The sequence below is a fragment of the Bombina bombina genome, chromosome 2, assembly GCF_027579735.1.
Source record: "Bombina bombina isolate aBomBom1 chromosome 2, aBomBom1.pri, whole genome shotgun sequence".
Taxonomy (NCBI): domain Eukaryota; kingdom Metazoa; phylum Chordata; class Amphibia; order Anura; family Bombinatoridae; genus Bombina; species Bombina bombina.
This window is the reverse complement of record NC_069500.1, coordinates 589232110-589250428: the sequence shown is the minus strand read 5'-3', so window position 1 is coordinate 589250428 and position 18319 is coordinate 589232110. Positions and strand designations below refer to the sequence as shown.

General features: G+C 36.6%; 1 protein-coding gene across 1 annotated transcript in view; it reads right to left on the bottom strand.

Annotated features, from left to right (window-relative positions):
• CARNMT1 (carnosine N-methyltransferase 1) overlaps nt 1–18319 on the bottom strand; it is a 33329-nt gene that overhangs the window by 9202 nt on the left and 5808 nt on the right. The window contains exons 3-5 of the mRNA XM_053702496.1: nt 6476–6639; nt 1270–1410; nt 359–537 (exon numbers count right to left, since the gene is read on the bottom strand). Of these exons, the coding sequence (XP_053558471.1) occupies nt 359–537; nt 1270–1410; nt 6476–6639 (484 nt within the window). The remainder of the gene's footprint in view (nt 1–358; nt 538–1269; nt 1411–6475; nt 6640–18319) is intronic.

Below are 18319 nucleotides of genomic sequence, written 5' to 3'. Positions count from 1 at the left end.
ATATATATATATATATATATATATATATATATATATATATAAAATATTTACACACCAACCCTACTCACAGTGCTGGTTGTGACAAGTATGTGTTAGAGTTGATGAAAACGGAGTGTTGAACAGTACAATATATGCTCTGAGTACACAGTGTTTCAATTTAGATGTTAAGAGCAAATGTACATATACTCTTTAAGCAGTAAAAGCAAATACTAAAATCACCGATAACTTACTTCAAGCATTAATGTTAATACATGTAGATTGCAAAAATGTTTTTGTTAAAAATGTAAATGCATTGTTTGCGTTTTACGTCCCTTTAACAAGCTTGATGTAAATAGTCTGTAAAATTGTGTGCACTTACCATTTTCTGTGTAGATTTCCAGGAAGTCGCCAGCTGTCATGGAAAAGTTGGAATTGGATGGGAGGTCATGAGGATTAACATCAGGAAAGTAAACTGGTCTTATTTGATCTGTTGATCTCCGGTTGTTGCTAAACTGATGGATCCAAGGATAAAGTTTAAAAGCATTAATTTGAGAACATCTGGAAAACATTGGAAAAAAAAGTCAAGGGAAATTTATGAGTAAAAAAACGCATGGAAAACACTGTACAAAAGCCTTAAGTAATACAAGTTTAGCTAGTTAACAGATAATACAAATAAAACAAATAATGAAGAGGATCTACTAGTCACTTGTAACTTTTCTTTTTAGGTACTTCCATACTGAATTGCTTTATCAGATTTTATCTGGAAATATTTTCTTGTGTATAGCATTTATAGTAGTTGAGGAAAGGCCCATTAGTTACCAAAGTACTCATTCTTTAGTATTGCAACAAGTCTGTGAGGTAAATCATTACAAGGGACATTGTACACTAGAGTTTTCTCTGCATAAATTTTTTGCAGATGATCTATTTATATAGCCCATCTGGAAGTGTTTTTGTAACAATGTTCAGTTTTGCTTATTTTTTTAACATGCTGATTTTCAGACTCCTAACAAAGCCCCACAGTGTCAGATGTATATTTGCTCATTTACATACTCCTGCTTATGTTATCTATCTTTTCATAAGCTCATCAATAGTGATAAACTGGGAGCTTCTAAGTAAGGTTTTAAAAGGTTGTATACTGGATTTTTATATCAGTATATGTACATACTCTTATTTTTTTTTATAGCAGTGCCTGTTACATGCAGTTATATTAAAATTGGTGTATACTGTCCCTTTAAGTGAGAAAAATTATACCAAAAGGATCAGATGTACACGGACTCTCCTGTTACATACCTATTAAGCACAAAATTAGAAGAAAACAGCATAAAGAAGCTCCACTCGTTTCCCTGGCAAGAGTACCCAAGTTTGGCTATCTCCCAAGTCAGCCTACCAAGTCCTGCTCCCGGCACCAAGACATTCACTTTCGAGACATCACTGTAGTAGGAAAAAGCAACTATGTCACAAAATTATAAAAAGGTACAGATAAAGGCAAAAGTATAGCAGTGCCACTGCCTTGTAAAACTGACATCGGTCCTCTGTTCCCCACACAAAGACATACGGCTAGATTACGAGTTGTGCGTTAAGATAAAAAAGCAGCGTTGAGGTCCTAACACTGCTTTTTTACGCGTCTTGCAGGTATAGGTGTACCGCACACTTCTTTGGTCTTACCGCAAAACGACTTACGTAAACTTCGTAAAGTCTTTTTTCTATGGGACTTCCATAGCGCTGATATTACGAGTCTGTCCTGGGAGGCCAAAAAGTGAGCGGTACACCCTACCCCATCAAGAGAGTCCTAACGCATTTAAAAGTCAGTAGTTAAGAGTTTTATGGTACAACGCTGAAACATAAAACTCATAACTAAATTGTTAAAAAAAGTACACTAACACCCATAAACTACCTATTAACCCCTAAACCGAGGCCATCCCGCATCGCAAACACTAAAATAAAATTTTTAACCCCTAATCTGCTGCTCCGGACACCGCCGCCACCTACATTATATTTATTAACCCGTAATCTGCTGCCCCCAATGTCGCCGCAACCTACCTACATTTATTAAAGGGACACTCAATCAAAATTAAACTTTCATTATTCAGATAGAGCATGCCATTTTAAACATCTTTCCAATTTACTTCCATTAACAAAATGTGCACAGTCTTTTTATATTTAAACTTTTTGAGTCACCAACTCCTACTGAGCATGTGCAAGAATAAGTGTGTATGCATTTGTGAATGGCTGATGGCTGTCACATGGTACGTGTATGCATTTGTGATTGGCTGATAGCTGTCACATGGTACAGGGGGAGTGGAAAAAGACATGACTTAAAATTGTCAGAAAAAAAAATCTACTACTCATTTGAAGTTCAGACTAAGTGCTATTGCATTGTCTTGTTATCTTGCATTTGTTGATTATGCAAATCTACTGTGTTGACTGGACCTTTAACGAAGTAACAGGCACTGCTGGGTTAATGAAAAATAAAAGTCCATTTATTGAGAATAAAATATGGTGCACTCAGACAAAGTACAAGACACAGCCAATAGGATTTTTTCTACCTTAATTCCGATTGGCTGATAGAATTCTATCAGCCAATCAGAATCTAAGGGACGCCATCTTGGATGACGTCACTTAAAGGAACCTTCATTTGTCGGGTAGTCGTCAGAAGAAGAGGATGCTCCGTGCTGGATGTCTTGAAGATGGAGCCGCTCTGCGTCGGATGGATGAAGATAGAAGATGCCGTCTGGATGAAGATGTCTGCCCGTCTGGAGGACCACTTCACCCGGCTTGGATGAAGAATTCTCCCAGCTTCGTTGAGGACTTCGGCCCGGTTGGATGAAGACTTCTGCCGCTTCCTTGAGGATGGATGTCCGGTCTTCAGAACTGTAAGTCAATCTTCAGGGGGTTAGTGTTAGTTTTTTTTTTTTTTTTTTTTTTTTTTTAAAGGGTGTATTGGGTGGGTTTTATTTTTTAGATTAGGGTTTGGGCCGCAAAAGAGCCAACTGCCCTTTTAAGGGCAATGCCCATCCAAATGCCCTTTTCAGGGCAATGGGGAGCTTAGCTTTTTTTAGATAGTATTTTATTTGGGGGGTTGGTTGTGTGGGTGGTGGGTTTTACTGTTGGGGGGGTTGTTTGTAATTTTTTTTTACAGGTAAAAGAGCTGATTACTTTGGGGCAATGCCCCACAAAAGGCCCTTTTAAGGGCTATTGATAGTTTAGGTTAGGGTTTTTTTTCTTATTTTGGGGGGGCTTTTTTTTTATTTTGATAGGGCTATTCGATTAGGTGTAATTAGTTTAAATATCTTGTAATTTGTTTATTATTTTCTGTAATTTAGTGTTTATTTTTTTTGTACTTTAGCCAATTTAATTTATTTAATTATAGTGTAGTGTTAGGTGTTAGTGTAACTTAGGTTAGGTTTTATTTTACAGGTACTTTTGTAATTATTTTAGCTAGGTAGTTATTAAATAGTCAATAACTATTTCATAACTATTCTACCTAGCTAAAATTAAATACAAACTTGCCTGTAAAATAAAAATAAACCCTAAGCTAGCTACAATGTAACTAATAGTTATATTGTAGCTATCTTAGGGTTTATTTTACAGGTAAGTATTTAGTTTTAAATAGGAATTATTTAGTTAATGATAGGAATTTTTATTTAGATTTATTTTAATTATATTTAAGTTAGGGGGTGTTAGGGTTAATACATTTAGTATAGTAGCAGCGACGTTGGGGCAGCAGATTAGGGGTTAATAAATGTTGGTAGGTTGCTGCGACATTGGGGGAGGGAGATTAGGGGTTAATAAATATAATGCAGGTGGCGGCAATGTCGGGGGTGGCAGATTAGGGTAAATAAGTGTAAGATTAGGGGTGTTTAGACTCGGGGTTCATGTTAGGGTGTTAGGTGTAAACATAAAATGTGTTTCCCCATAGGAATCAATGGGGCTGCGTTACAGAGCTTTACGCTGCTTTTTTGAGGTGTTAGACTTTTTCTCAGCCGGCTCTCCCTGTTGATTCCTATGGAGAAATCCTGCACAAGCACGTACGACCAGCTCATTGCTGACTTAAGCAGCGCTGGTATTGGAGTGTGGTAAGGAGCACCATTTTGCTCTACGCTCACTTCTTGTCTTAACGCCGGGTTTGTAAAAACCTGTAATACCAGCGCTGTAGGTAAGTGAGCGGTGAGACAAAACTGCTTGTTAGCACCGCACAGCTCAAAACAATAAACTCGTAATCTAGCCAATAGTTTCCTAACATACAGAAAGAGAAAATAAAAATGGCTTTTGCATTATCCCAATGCAGTCTTATGTGCATACTATTAAAAAAAAAAAAAAAAAAGAAAGCATACAATGTACTGTATAGCTCAAATTCAATATTTATGCAAAATGAAATGCCTCTTTGCACTTTTAATTTAGATGATTTTTTTTTATTTTTTATCAACTGACCAGGTCCCTCAGAAATAATCTGATTTCAAAGAACACTAAATATTCCCATAAAATGCACTGCATATGGCTCATAGCAGTGCACAATGTATAATAATCATGGCATATTCCCATAAAATGCACTGCATATGGCTCATAGCAGTGCACAATGTATAATAATCATGGCATATTCCCATAAAATGCACTGCATATGGCTCATAGCAGTGCACAACGTATAATAATCATGGCATATTCCCATAAAATGCACTGCATATGGCTCATAGCAGTGCACAATGTATAATAATCATGGCATATTCCCATAAAATGCACTGCATATGGCTCATAGCAGTGCACAATGTATAATAATCATGGCATATTCCCATAAAATGCACTGCATATGGCTCATAGCAGTGCACAACGTATAATAATCATGGCATATTCCCATAAAATGCACTGCATATGGCTCATAGCAGTGCACAATGTATAATAATCATGGCTATTAAAAAAAAATATATATATATATACACATACACACACATTTCAAGTAAGAGGACAATATAGCCAATCAAAAGTCATACTGCCCACCCAATAACATCTACCTCTCGAATTCTCATTCTACAGGTCATATACACAAAAACTGCTAAGAACCCCAATATCTTTAAGGGACATAAAATTCAGACAAAGAATACAATTTTAAAAAAGTTTCAAATTTACTTCCATTACCAAATTAGCTTCGTTCTCATGTTATTCTTTGCTGAAGAGATATCTAGATAGGTAGCGTGCTCATGTCTGGAGCGCTACATGATAGGAAACAGTGCTGCCATCTAGCTGCTTTTGCTAATGAATAGCATTGTTGCATAACTGCTGCCACACAGGGCTGCAAACACGTGCACACCCCTGAACTTACATTCCTGCTTTTCAACAAAGAATAACAAGAAACTGATGAAAACGTGATAATAGAAGTAAACTGGAAGTTGTTTAAAATTGTTATGTTCTATCTGAATACTGAAAGAAAAAATGTGTTTTATGTGCCAACAGTTTAATGCAGCATATATATATACCTGTATATATAAACCAAATCATTTTTATTAAAGGGACAGTACACTGTAATATTGTTTTTATATGAATGTAATTTCAATGACTTGTTAAACCAGCTGCAGAGTATAAATGTATGAGAAATTGCATTTTTAGGTTTATTTGTGTATATGAAGTAGCTGGTTTTGTGCCTTTAAACCACAGCCTATTACAATGGCTTGAGTTTCAGGTAATATCACATCTCATTATGTTATCACTTTGTGTACACACACTTGCTTCCTTATCTTATATTTGTCTGGAACACCAAAGCTCAATACATTAAGAGAACAATGGATAATTATCATTTTATTACTTAACTATCCTGCACCCCACTGGGAGTATCAATTATTTTGCTGGCTGTGTTTACTTAGGCTATTCAATAGCTGAGACTCCAGTATCAAAACTTTCAGTATAGGTTGGGAAACCACAAGCTAAATCAGCTATTTCAAAGTCCAAAATAGGTGTAAAGGAGCTACTTGAAAACTATTTAATACACTCCAGCAGGTAAAATAGATCATTGGAAACAATTTAAACGGGCTAAAAATTTTTGGGTGAACTGTCCCTTTAATTAAAAGGGACAGTAACGTCAAAATTAAAAAAAAGTCCATTATTCCGATAGAGAATGGATTTTAAACAACTTTCCATTTTACTTCTATTATCTAATTTGTTTCATTTCATAATTTGCATCGTTTGTTGAAAAGTATACCTAGGTAGGCTTAAGAGCAGCATTGCACTAGTGGGAGCTAGCTGTTCATTAGTGGCTCCAAAAATATGTCTCTCTTCACCTGATGTGTTCCGTTAGCTCTTAGTAGAGCACGTCTGCTCCTTCAAAAAAAGGATACCAAGAGAATGAAATATATTTTACAATGGAAAGTTGTTTATAACTGTATGTTTCACAAAAGAAACATTTTGTGTTTCATGTCCCTTTAAAGATTCTATATGCCTCTCATTTTACAGTATGCCAAGATAAACAGGCTATACGCATGAATGTTGTGAAAAAATAATAAACTATTACCATTTATCTTTTGGGAAAGCCTTTGAGATTTCATCAATGATAGGTTGATAACAAGCATCTCTCTCAAGTTTGCCATCTTCACTCCAATCTCGTACAAACTGCTTTATGGTAGACTTTAGTTTATCCATATCAAATGTTGATGCAGGGGTACTCTTCCTGTAACCCTGTGTGAAACAAAAAGAAAATATAAAGTGCTTAGCTTAAAGAGCATTGAACTGATTGCAAAAACACCTCCAAAACACATGTAAGCATCTCTTCAAATAATCACATAAAACTACTGAACCTTCAAGGGAGCACAACTAATTAGAAGTGGACAACTTTCGACAATAGAGTAACCTCCAAAAAAGTGTTTTGCCATAGAAAGTAATATTTATGAAAATGCAAAAAGGGACTTCCAGAGGCGAGGCACCTGCATAGCAGAGCTCCAGCTCATAAGCTAAGACATTATTTACTAGAGCCTGCCTTTTGCCAAACAACTGTCACTCCTTGGTGGGGGTTTCCTATCTACCTGGAACCCCTAGCAGAGAGGAGCTCCACAGTCAGGAATCAATAGCGAGCTAGGGCGCACTATAGGAGCAGCAAGAGAAGCCATGTGGTGGCTCGATTTAAAAGTACAGAAGAGTAATACCAGAGAGGATATGCAGGCGCAGGGGGCACAGAAACCTACCTGGATCCAAGTTGCAGTCTGTTGAGGAGATGGCCAAACTGATCTGGTGCAGTTACTGGATCTTCCACTGACAAACCGGGTGCAGATTCCAGGCAGGCCACAGCGCAGTGCTGGAGGTGGTGAACTATGTTGCTTAAAGGGACACTGAACCTAAATTTTTTCTTTTGTGATTCGGATAGAGCATGCAATTTTAAGCAACTTTCTAATTTACTCTTATTATCAATTTTTCTTCGTTCTCTTGCTATCTTTATTTGAAAAAGAAGACATCTAAGCTTTTTTTGGTTCAGTACTCTGGACAGCACTTGTTTGTTGGTGGGTGAATTTATCCACCAATCAGCAAGAACAACCTAGGTTGTTCACCAAAAATGGGCCGGCATCTAAACTTACATTCTTGCATTTCAAATAAAGATACCAAGAGAATGAAGAAAATTTGATCATAGGAGTAAATTAGAAAGTTGCTTAAAATTGCATGCTCTATCTGAATCACAAAAGAAAAAAATTTGAGTTCAGTGTCCCTTTAAGTTGTGCAACTTTTTCCGTCTTTTTCTCTTATCCTCTACTCTTTTGATACCCTCGAATTGGACACTATCAGCCTTCCACAAACCTTACCATCCTGCTTCCAATGCATATAGTCTACTTTGTTTATTTATTTGGCTGCCCCTAAACATCATGCAGCTCTAAAACAAGACCCTCTCAACCTCTCTCCTCACCACCAGTACTTCAAACACCGTATAAATCACTGGAGAGATACCTATACTCATTTTGTCCTGATTTCTCTGTCTGGTGCTGCTTGTTTAAGTACCCTAAAACATTTTAGTACAATTTGTTTCACAATCTTCTTCTCATCTCTTATTCCATATGCAAAACATATTATTACATATATAACAAGAAAACAAACACAACGGGGCCTATTTATTATGTGTCTGTCCGACATGATCCGATCAGCGGATCATGTCCAACAGACATCGCTGAATGCGGAGAGCAATACGCTCTCCGCATTCAGCATTGCACCAGCAGCTCTTGTGAACTGCTGGTGCAAAGCCACCCCCTGCAGGGGGGTGTCAATCAACCCAATCGTGTCAGGAAAACAGAAGGAGGCAGACAAACGGCTTAAACACCAGGCAGAGGTCCATGATACACCCCCAGTCTTATCTGAAAATCTGGACATTAATTTACAAGATGCTCATCTTATAGTAGCTCAGCTTTCTGCATTGTTCCTGCCCAAAATAGAGCAGCTGCAGACTGGAGTAAACTCACTATCTTCTAACTTTAAAATCTCTGCTAGATTGACTAAATGTGGAACAAAAAGTTGCAGAAGAAAAAAGACAGATTTAGAGAGACATCAACCAACATCATGAATTTATAGAAACAGAATGATGTCCTATAAGCTAAGTTAGACAATCTGAAAACAGATGACAAAGAAATAACAGAGTGGTAGGACTTCCAAAATCTCTTTTGAACACATAACTTATAGAATTTGCGGAGACCAACTTGCAACAGCTTCTCAAATTGCCGAATGCAAGTATTCCATGTACAGCTGAAATAGACCACAGAATTGAAAACTTAAAATTTCATGCTCTATCTGAATCATGAAAGAAAAAAAATTGGGTTTCATATCCCATTAAAGCTTGGTTTTACCGGTTCAAAAATAGGACAGGGAGACTTCTCACAAATATTACCATACGGCTAGACGACCTAATACCATTTTAGCAATAAAAGCAAGTATTAGAGAAGCTGATATCCAACACGTTTTTTTGTGATTACTATCAAAAGCTGAACCAAAGTCAGGGATTTTGTCCATCCCTTAAAGATAAGAGTCTGGCAGGCTGCAGAGCTACCATTACTGCAAGATGAACAACTACAGGTTTTAAACAACCCTTTCACTGTGGAAGATGTTATTAAATGGACATAAAACAGGTTGAGATCTGTGCATATCCTAAAAGGGCTAATTAATTAAAAATAGTTTGCATTAAAATTGTTTTAAAATTGCTGGCAAGCATTTTAAAATAATTTTCAAAAATAAGCAAAATGAGTTACATAGCTAAGCTGCCTGGAGCAGCCAACGCCACCCCCCCTTATCAGTGTTTAGACACAGGCATTGTATTACAACTGAATTTACAGCTTCTAGGCATGCTCCAGGAGATAATCCCTAAGCATTTTTGAATTCTACCAAAAGAACAATAGATATAGATACAGCAATAGAAGGAAATGTGTGTGTGTGTGTGTGGGGGGGGGGGGGGGGGGGGGGGGGGTTAGAGCTTTACAATTCAGAAACTTAAAAGAAAGGGTTAATGGAGAGGCACTGCAGTATAAATTTGCAGGTAAAGTAATTAAAGTACATATTATTATATTTTGTCTCTATCCCAACTTGTTTTATGTCCCTTTAATGCTATTGTAACTCTACTCCTAGAAAAGACTCCAGGGTCAGATGGCCTTCCAGGAGAATTTTACAAAATATTCAAGGAAGAGGTGGCAGGAACTCTTACTACTTATTTAATACAATTATGGAAGGTATGGTAACACTCTCACAAAGGTTTGCTGAAGCGAATATAAGCAGTATCACTAAGCCAGGCTAGAATCATATCATCCCATATCTCTCCTGAGCTTGGATTATAAATGGTTAAACATGATTCTAGCTATTAGAGTAACATTCTCCAGAGTTTAATTCACGTCGATAAGAAAGGCTTTGTGAAAGAGATAATCTGTTCATAATATCTGAAAGTAGTGATTTATTTTGACACATTTTTTGGAAACTTAAAATAATTCTGCATAAAGGAGAGATTCCAGAGACCTGTGCCCTACTAGTTGATGCTGAGAATGCTTTGGATAGGGTACTCTGGGATTGCCTATTCACAACACTTGAACATTTTGTGGTCCAAGCCCAAGCTATACAAAATGTATATTCCCCGCCACAAGCTTCTGTTCTGATCAGTAGAGAAGCTTTCCTGCCTTTTTCCTCTGCAAAGAAGCACAAGACATTAGGTTTCAGAAAAAGACAGAGGGTCTGTGTATAGGTAAGGTAATCTCATTTGTCCCCTTTTGCGGATGATATGATTTCATATATCCAAAACCCACAGGTAAATATTCTTATTGTAATGGCCTTGATTGACGTGTTCAGCCAGATTTCTGGTTATAAACTTAACACAGATAAGTCAGAACTAGTAAGGGTGATCCCCCCCACCCCACCCCAGTAATGCTAGATTATAACTTTAAGGTTATTACCGGTAACTTTAAATATCTGGAAAAAATGTTGAAGGCTTTTTTAGGAGTTGCAAGAACGTACTTCTAATTGTGTCAAACCTTTACTTACGATGGTGGGCAGAATAGGGGTAGTGAAGATGATTTTGTTTCCTAAACTACTTTATCTTTTTCAGATGATACGAGACGTGCTGCACAAGGCAGATCTTCTATTTCTAAGCTATATGTTTAACTTTATTTGGGCACGCAGAAAGCATAGAATAGGCTTCTCTAGAATGATGGTGTCTAGTGGAGGCTTCTCTGTATCTGGAATTTTACAATTGGGCAGCACATGGGAAATATGCGCTGGACTGGCTATTTAGCAAAAATCCTTTTACCATTTTAGATCTGGAAGAACAAGCAATCACATCATGGGTCAGTGACTACCCTTTGAAAGGTCAAACATTACAAGCTTGGCAAAATATTTGTAAAAGGGTGGGAGTCTCACGTGAAATTACCAAATATCTCCCTCTTCAAGGTAATCCAGACTTCCTAGCTGGATTTTCTACAGAGGCATTTAGAATGTGGACACTTTGTGGCTATGTTCTGTTTCTCAGGTCTTGGCGGAGGATAATTTCACAATATATACATTCAGGGACACTATGTTAATGGTCTACTTAAAGCACTGATATTACCAGAAAATACCACTTGTATATATAAAATTATTACCGTAGTCAAACATGACAAACTCAATATCCCAATATACAAAATTCTCCTCAAAGCAGTCAATGATCTCACATTAAAGCATATTAGCGGGCAATGGACAGAACTATTAGAGAATACATTTCTCAGGCTCCCAAGTCCAACAGAGTATACAAAATGTCAGAAAGGCAACCCTATCTGCAGATATTAGAGAGGCCAATACTAAGTTATTGGAAAACGCGTATATTACTCCAAAAATATTTCATAAGTGGCGTTCTCTATCCTCAGGAAAGTGTTGAGAATGTTCTTCATCAGAGGTGAATATTCTCCATATGATCTGAAGCTGTTCTAGGTTGTGTAAATGTTGTGACATGTTAACAGTTTGGTTAGGGAATACAGGTCACCATTAAAAGGCGCTCTCAACTAGGCCACAATTCTAAAAATGGCTGTCCCTGTGAACGGCTAGCTGTCTCCCATACAAAAAATGAGAGCTCTGTGCTAGGTAAAAGTGTGCAATAGAGGGGGAAAACGGCGTATTTTAAAAAAACTTGAATATTACACTTAAAAGGATACAAAACCCAAATTTTTCCTTTCATGGTTCGTGATAGAGCATGCAATTTTAAACAACTTTCTAAGTTTCATAGGTTTTCCTATGGCGAGAAAAAAAAACCTGTGAGAACTGCAGTGCGAAAAGTTTTATAGAATTATATTGGGATTTGAGAGAAAATTTCATATAAGCCCATGGAACCCCCATGCTCAGCCCATTTTACGAAAAATACGTACAAATTTCTTGCTTTTTTTTTGCACATTCAGTGTACTTACATTACGATTTTATTACAAGACCAGAGACTCCTATTTTTATGCATTACTCTTTCTTTACTACTCAATGCAGCCTTTTAAAGAACAAACATATATGAGATAAATAACATACACATAATAAGAAGATAACATAGGCTTATTATAGTGAGAAAAAACAGCCAATCAGCACAGAGAATAGCCTATAAACAGAGCACCCAATTAACATTCTTCCTCTTTTTTGCTGCTCACTCAGATAAGTAGTGCAGTCTAAATAATAAAAACGTTTATTATTACTGTTTATATATATATATTTTATCTTACTTTAGCTTTGTTTCTGTTAACTTTTTAATCTTTTCTTGTTGCTATATCAACCCTTTTGTCTAATCCCAATGTTTCTATTTTTCCGTTTTTTCCTTTAACACTTTTGAATTTGTCTACCTTATTTTACATATTAATACCTAGAGTAATGCATAAAAAAAAAAAAAAAAAAAAAAAGAATATCAAGAAAGAAATTACCAAAACTTTATCCAAAGATTTAGTTCCTATCAGAACTATAGCCAGAATAGTAGGGTTACTATCATCCTCTATTCAGGCTATTTTTCCTGCCCCATTACATTACCGAGAACTTCAGAGATTAAAGATTCTTCATTTGAGGAAAGGTTTTTCCTATTCTCATTTGATTCCTTTGTCTCTAGAAGCCAAAGAAGAACTGTCTTGGTGGCTTTCTCATCTAGAAGCCTGGAATGGGAGAGCCATCTTTGGCAGAACTCCAGATTTCATTATAGAATCAGATGCCAGTCTTTCAGGCTGGGGTGCACGCTGCGGTCCTTCCATCACCGGTGGCAAATGGACATTGGAGGAGAAACGTTTCCATATCAATTGTTTGGAATTATTGGCTGGCTCGTTTGCAGTCAAAAGTTTTGCCAATTTTTCTTCTCCAGTTTCTATTCTCCTTCGCATGGACAATATTTCAGCAGTACGATATCTCAATCGTTTAGGAGGCACCAAATCAAGGAATTTGTCCAACATAACCAAGGAATTTATTCACCTTTGTTTAGACAGGAATATTTCTATCAAAGCGGAATATATTCCAGGACAATCAAATGCAGCTGCAGATTGGGGATCTCGTCATCTGACAGATTCGAGCGATTGGAAATTAGACAGGAAAATGTTTTTGTTCCTTCAATCACTCAGAGGTCCCTTTTGTTTGGACCTTTTTGCGTCCAGGACCAATTTTCAGATTTACCCATACTTCAGCTGGCGTCCAGATCCGGAAGCTGCGGCCATAGATGCTTTTCTGCAACCATGGCCTTCCAAGAAAGCTTATGCTTTCCCTCCATTCTCAATGATCCCGAGGACAATTTCAACAGTCCGCAGGGATCTCCTTTGCCTAACCATAGTGACTCCCCTTTGGCCAACCCAATCTTGGTATCCCTCCCTCCTGGAGATGTCCATCAATCTTCCAATTCTTTTTCCTCCACTTCCTCACCTATTAGTCAATCCGGAGGGCGAATTTCACAGTTTAATTCTCCAAGGCTCTCTTCTTCTGATAGCCTGGACAATATCAGGGGACCCTGGTCTCTCCGAGGCCTTTCGGAGGGAGCTAGATCCCTCATTCAAGACTCTTGGGCTCCAGGTACCCGCAGATGTTATTTTGCCGCATGGTCAAAATGGTCTAGCTGGTGCTTGCGAAGGGATTTGGATCCCGTTTCTTCGGATTTAACCGAAATCATTAATTATCTGTCGCACCTTTTTGACTCCGGTCTAGCTTACAGAACAATTATTGTCCATAGATCTGCTATCTCTGCCAGACATAATCTAATCAATAACTCACCTGTCGGTAAACATCCTTTAGTCTGTAGAGTTCTTAAAGCCATTAGATTAAAACGTCCTCCTGTTCCCAATTACGAATTTTTCTGGGATGTAGACCTAATTTTCTCTCTTTTCAAATCCTGGCCAGATAATAACTTGCTGTCTTTAAAACAACTTTCCGCTAAACTCGCTACCCTTCTATGCCTTATTTCTTTCAGAAGGGTATCTGATGTAAAAGCCTTGGATTGGAACTCTAAATGCTTCTCCCCTGAAGGAGTCACCTTTTTTCTTGCTCGCAGAACAAAAACTTTATCTACTTCCATCTTCTACCCTTACCTTCCTTCCGAACCTTCTTTGTGTGTAGTTGAATGCTTAAAGTCATATGAATCTAGAACTTTGAAAACTAGGAAAACTAACCATAATCAACTGCTTATTTCTTTTGTCCCCCCCCCCCCCATGCTCCTATCACTTCTACCTCTATCGCTAGGTGGGTTAAATGGGTCATGAAAGAGGCTGGTATCAACATTTCTTTCACAGCTCATTCTGTCAGAGGTTCCGCTGCTTCAAAAGCCTTTTTGAAAGCGGCTCCTCTACAACAGATTTTAAATGCTGCAGACTGGTCTTCTGATTCCATTTTCAAACAATTTTATTTCAGACCCATTCAACATGCCTCGCTTAATTTATTCTCCTAATTACTTTAAACTTGCATAAAAATAGGAGTCTCTGGTCTTGTAATAAAATTCCGATTATCCTAGTATTTGAAGGTATAATCTAGATTTTATTAAAGACACAGAGACGAGTATTTTCCCTCCGCACATAGATAATGGTGTTTCTTCCCACCCTGATAACCGTCATTATGTGTTACTAATTCTTTTATTTTTTAACAGTATCCATGTGATTCCAATCCTTTCTCATTGTCTGGATTCTTCCCTTCAATTCAGAAGTCTCAACTTTCATTCACTGAACCCTGGACATCTACGTTGCCTTCTATCAAATTCAACATTCCATGGAGTTCCTTCCATCAGTTCTACAAGAAGTTGGCGTTTATTACCCTCTGTTGTTTCGGACTTTTTGGTTTTCTCATGATGTTTAATATTTTATTCCTTTTGAGCATCAATTAGAAAGAGGAAGAATGTTAATTGGGTGCTCTGTTTATAGGCTATTCTCTGTGCTGATTGGCTGTTTTTTCTCACTATAATAAGCCTATGTTATCTTCTTATTATGTGTATGTTATTTATCTCATATATGTTTGTTCTTTAAAAGGCTGCATTGAGTAGTAAAGAAAGAGTAATGCATAAAAATAGGAGTCTCTGTGTCTTTAATAAAATCTAGATTATACCTTCAAATACTAGGATAATCGGAATTTATGCTGTGCATAGTGAATACGATTTATTCCTGTGTAATTTACCAACACATTTTATGTTTTGGATAAAATTTAGTTACAAATTTTGATGCATGTTTACAATACAATTTCTCCCTGCATACTTGTGTGTGAATGGTTCAATTATTTGTTTTGTAAGATTTTTAAATTACAAATTTTATTGTGCACTTTTCCAATGTATGCATTTCCTTCCCATACAAAAATTCAATATACGCCCCTTAGCAAGACACCCTGCTTTCAGGGTAAAAAGTGGCTTTATAGAATCAACCAGAGAAATAGAAGGATTGGCGAGCATTCTTATAGAATCTCACAAGCCAAGAGATCTCCTTAGAATCGCGGCCCTAGAGTGATTGTGTTCCTTTAGATAGAACATGTCCCAAAAAGAAAAAAGAAATAAACTCTTTATCCATAAAAGTACTTTATGACTAGGTGGATGCCCTGTGTGATGTACAAGTAAGAACGTCTGTTTTATAAAGAAATGAGAACTCTACTTACGCTATGGCCAAAACTGCAAAAGAAAATCCTGTACCCATTTAGAAATTCAGAATATCTGTGAAACACAAAACTGCAAAGAGAATGGCAGTTAGATTTCTTGGATTTTTCATAATTTGCTGAAAAGGAAACCTAAGTAAGATCAGGATCTTCTGATTGGTGGCTGCCCATAACTGCCTAATGTTACTGGCTCACCCAATGCATTCAACTAGCTTCAACAAAGGATACCAAGAGAACAAAGCAGATTATATAATTTGGGAGGTTGTTTTAAATTGTATGCTCTATCTAAATCATGAAAGAAACATTTTAGGTCTTATGCCCCTTTAAATGTAGCCACCAATCAAGCAAGCGCTACCCAGGGTGCAGAACAAAAAATGGTCTGGCTCCTACACGCCTACATTCCTGTTTTTCCCCCCAAATAAAGATATTAAAGGGATATTCCAGTCAAAATTTAAATGCACATAGATTAATTACATCATTGAATAGAAACATATTTGCAATATACATGTATTGGCAAAAATGCTTCTAGTAAAAGTTATCACTGTTTTAGTGTTAACATTTTTCTCTGCACGTGCATGTGAAGCATAGCTAGATATTGTCACTGCACCCACATTTTAAATAATGCAGCTGCTCATGTCATCAGTGGGGCTTGTATCATGTCAGCAATTTACAAATTGAGTCATTACCAGATGATACAAGCACCTAGGGCTCTCAGAGCAAGTGCTTTGTTTAAAATGCTGGTGCACGGTGCATACTTAAATACACTTTTGAAACAGCTATATCTTTTATTAGAAACATTTTTGCTAATGCATGTATATTACAAAATGTCTTCTGTTCAATACCGAAATGCACCCATGTGGTTTCCAATTTTGGCTGGAATATCCCTTTAAGAGAACGAAGAAAATTTGATAAGAGTAAATTAGAAAGTTGCTTAAAATGTAATGCTCTATCTGAATCATGAAAGAAAAGAAAAAAATGAGTTTCATATCGCTTTAAGGCAGTGGTCCTGGGGCCATATGAAGCTCCCAAGATAGTTTCATATGACCCTCCTTTGTTTAAAAGGTAAACCCTTCATTTGGGCTGTCATTTTTTTTTAGGTTCTAAGAGGTGTAACAAGTTGATGTTCTATATAGGCACTCACAAGATAAATATAAAGAAAAGTGTTCAGTGTAGACTCCCGCCATGCACTGCTTGAATAAATGTCACTTTTTACGTTTTTATACAGTTCCAGAATGATCACTTCACTTGGCACTCACAAGATAAATATAAACAACTGTGTATGTCTACAACTTCCACCATACACTACTATTTGGGTAAATGTCCCTTCCAGTTCCTAGTATATCCAGTTCTGGAGCACTTACTCAGATCAAGCGCCCCCCATGGGAGAAGAACATTTGGCCAATGGCCCCTAGATACCCTAAAGCGGGAGTATCAGGCTCAATGTATCTGAAAGATTAAATATCTGATGAAAGAGTTGTTGGAACCCTGGGATGTTTATTTAGATTTATACTTGTTATTTCTGTTTGAAATATAAAATGTTTATGTAAAAGTTTCTGGCAATGGGGATAATGTTGGTGTCCATTAATATTGTACTTATTCTTAAAGGTGTTTAAAAAAAAAAAAAAAAAAAAAGAGAAAAGAAGAAGACATGTAAAACCTTTGTAGATGATCAAAGCATTTAACATATAGACTATTTAAACTAATGGTCTCATCCTATTAATAGATTGATAGAGCATTCCATAGTCTACTCATTGTTATGTTCTTACCATGTTTTGAATATTTGTAATGTCATCTCTATAAATAAAGTATTTTTAAAAAAAAATGCAAATGGGTTGAACAGGTAATGTTTAGTCAATATCATTACTGTTGGCTTGGAAAATCTTCAGATAGAAACACATCAAGTTTGCATTTTTTTTCTACTTTTTTATAGCTCACAAATGTTAACATACATTTTGAAAAGAAAACACATATCTTACTTCCTTGTTTGAACTCATTGTTTCTATTCATTAAAGGGACACTGAACCCAAACTTTTTATTTCATGATTCAGATAGAGCATGCAATTTTAATCAACTTTCTAAATTACTCCTATTATCAATTTTTCTTCATTCTCTTGCTATCTTTATTTGAAAATCATGAATGTAAATCTTAGCAGCCAGCCCAATTTAGGTTCAGCACCATGGATAGTGCTTGCTTATTGGAGGCTGACATTTACCCACCAATAAGCAAGCATAACCCAGGTTCTCATCCAAAAATGGGCCGGCTCCTATGCATCACATTCCTGCTTTTTAAATAAAGATAGTAAAAGAACAAAGAAAAATTGATAATAGGAGAAAATTAGAAAGTTGCTTAAAATTGCATGCTCTATCTGAATCATTAAAGAAAAAAAAAATGCGTTTAGTGTCCCTTTAAATGAGGGCTTTCACACTGACAATGTGTGCAATCTGGACTAAAAGGTGAAAACCCCAAGTATATATAAGCTATAAGGAGACATATACTGTATGATCTCCCTATGAGACAAGATGCAATTTCTAAACTTTCATTTACTACTTTCATTAAAAAAAAAAAGCAAAACAAAAAACAAATATATATTAAAGGGACAGTTAACACCAGAATTTTTGTTGTTTTAAAAGATCGATAATCTTTTAATTACCCATTCCCCAGTTTTGCATAACAAAAACTGTTATAATAATAATACACGTTTTACCTCTGTAATTACCTTGAATCTATGCCTCTGCAAACTGCCCCCTTATTTCACTTCTTTTGACAGACTTACATTTTAGCCAATCAGTGCTCTCTCCTTGGTAAATTCACGTG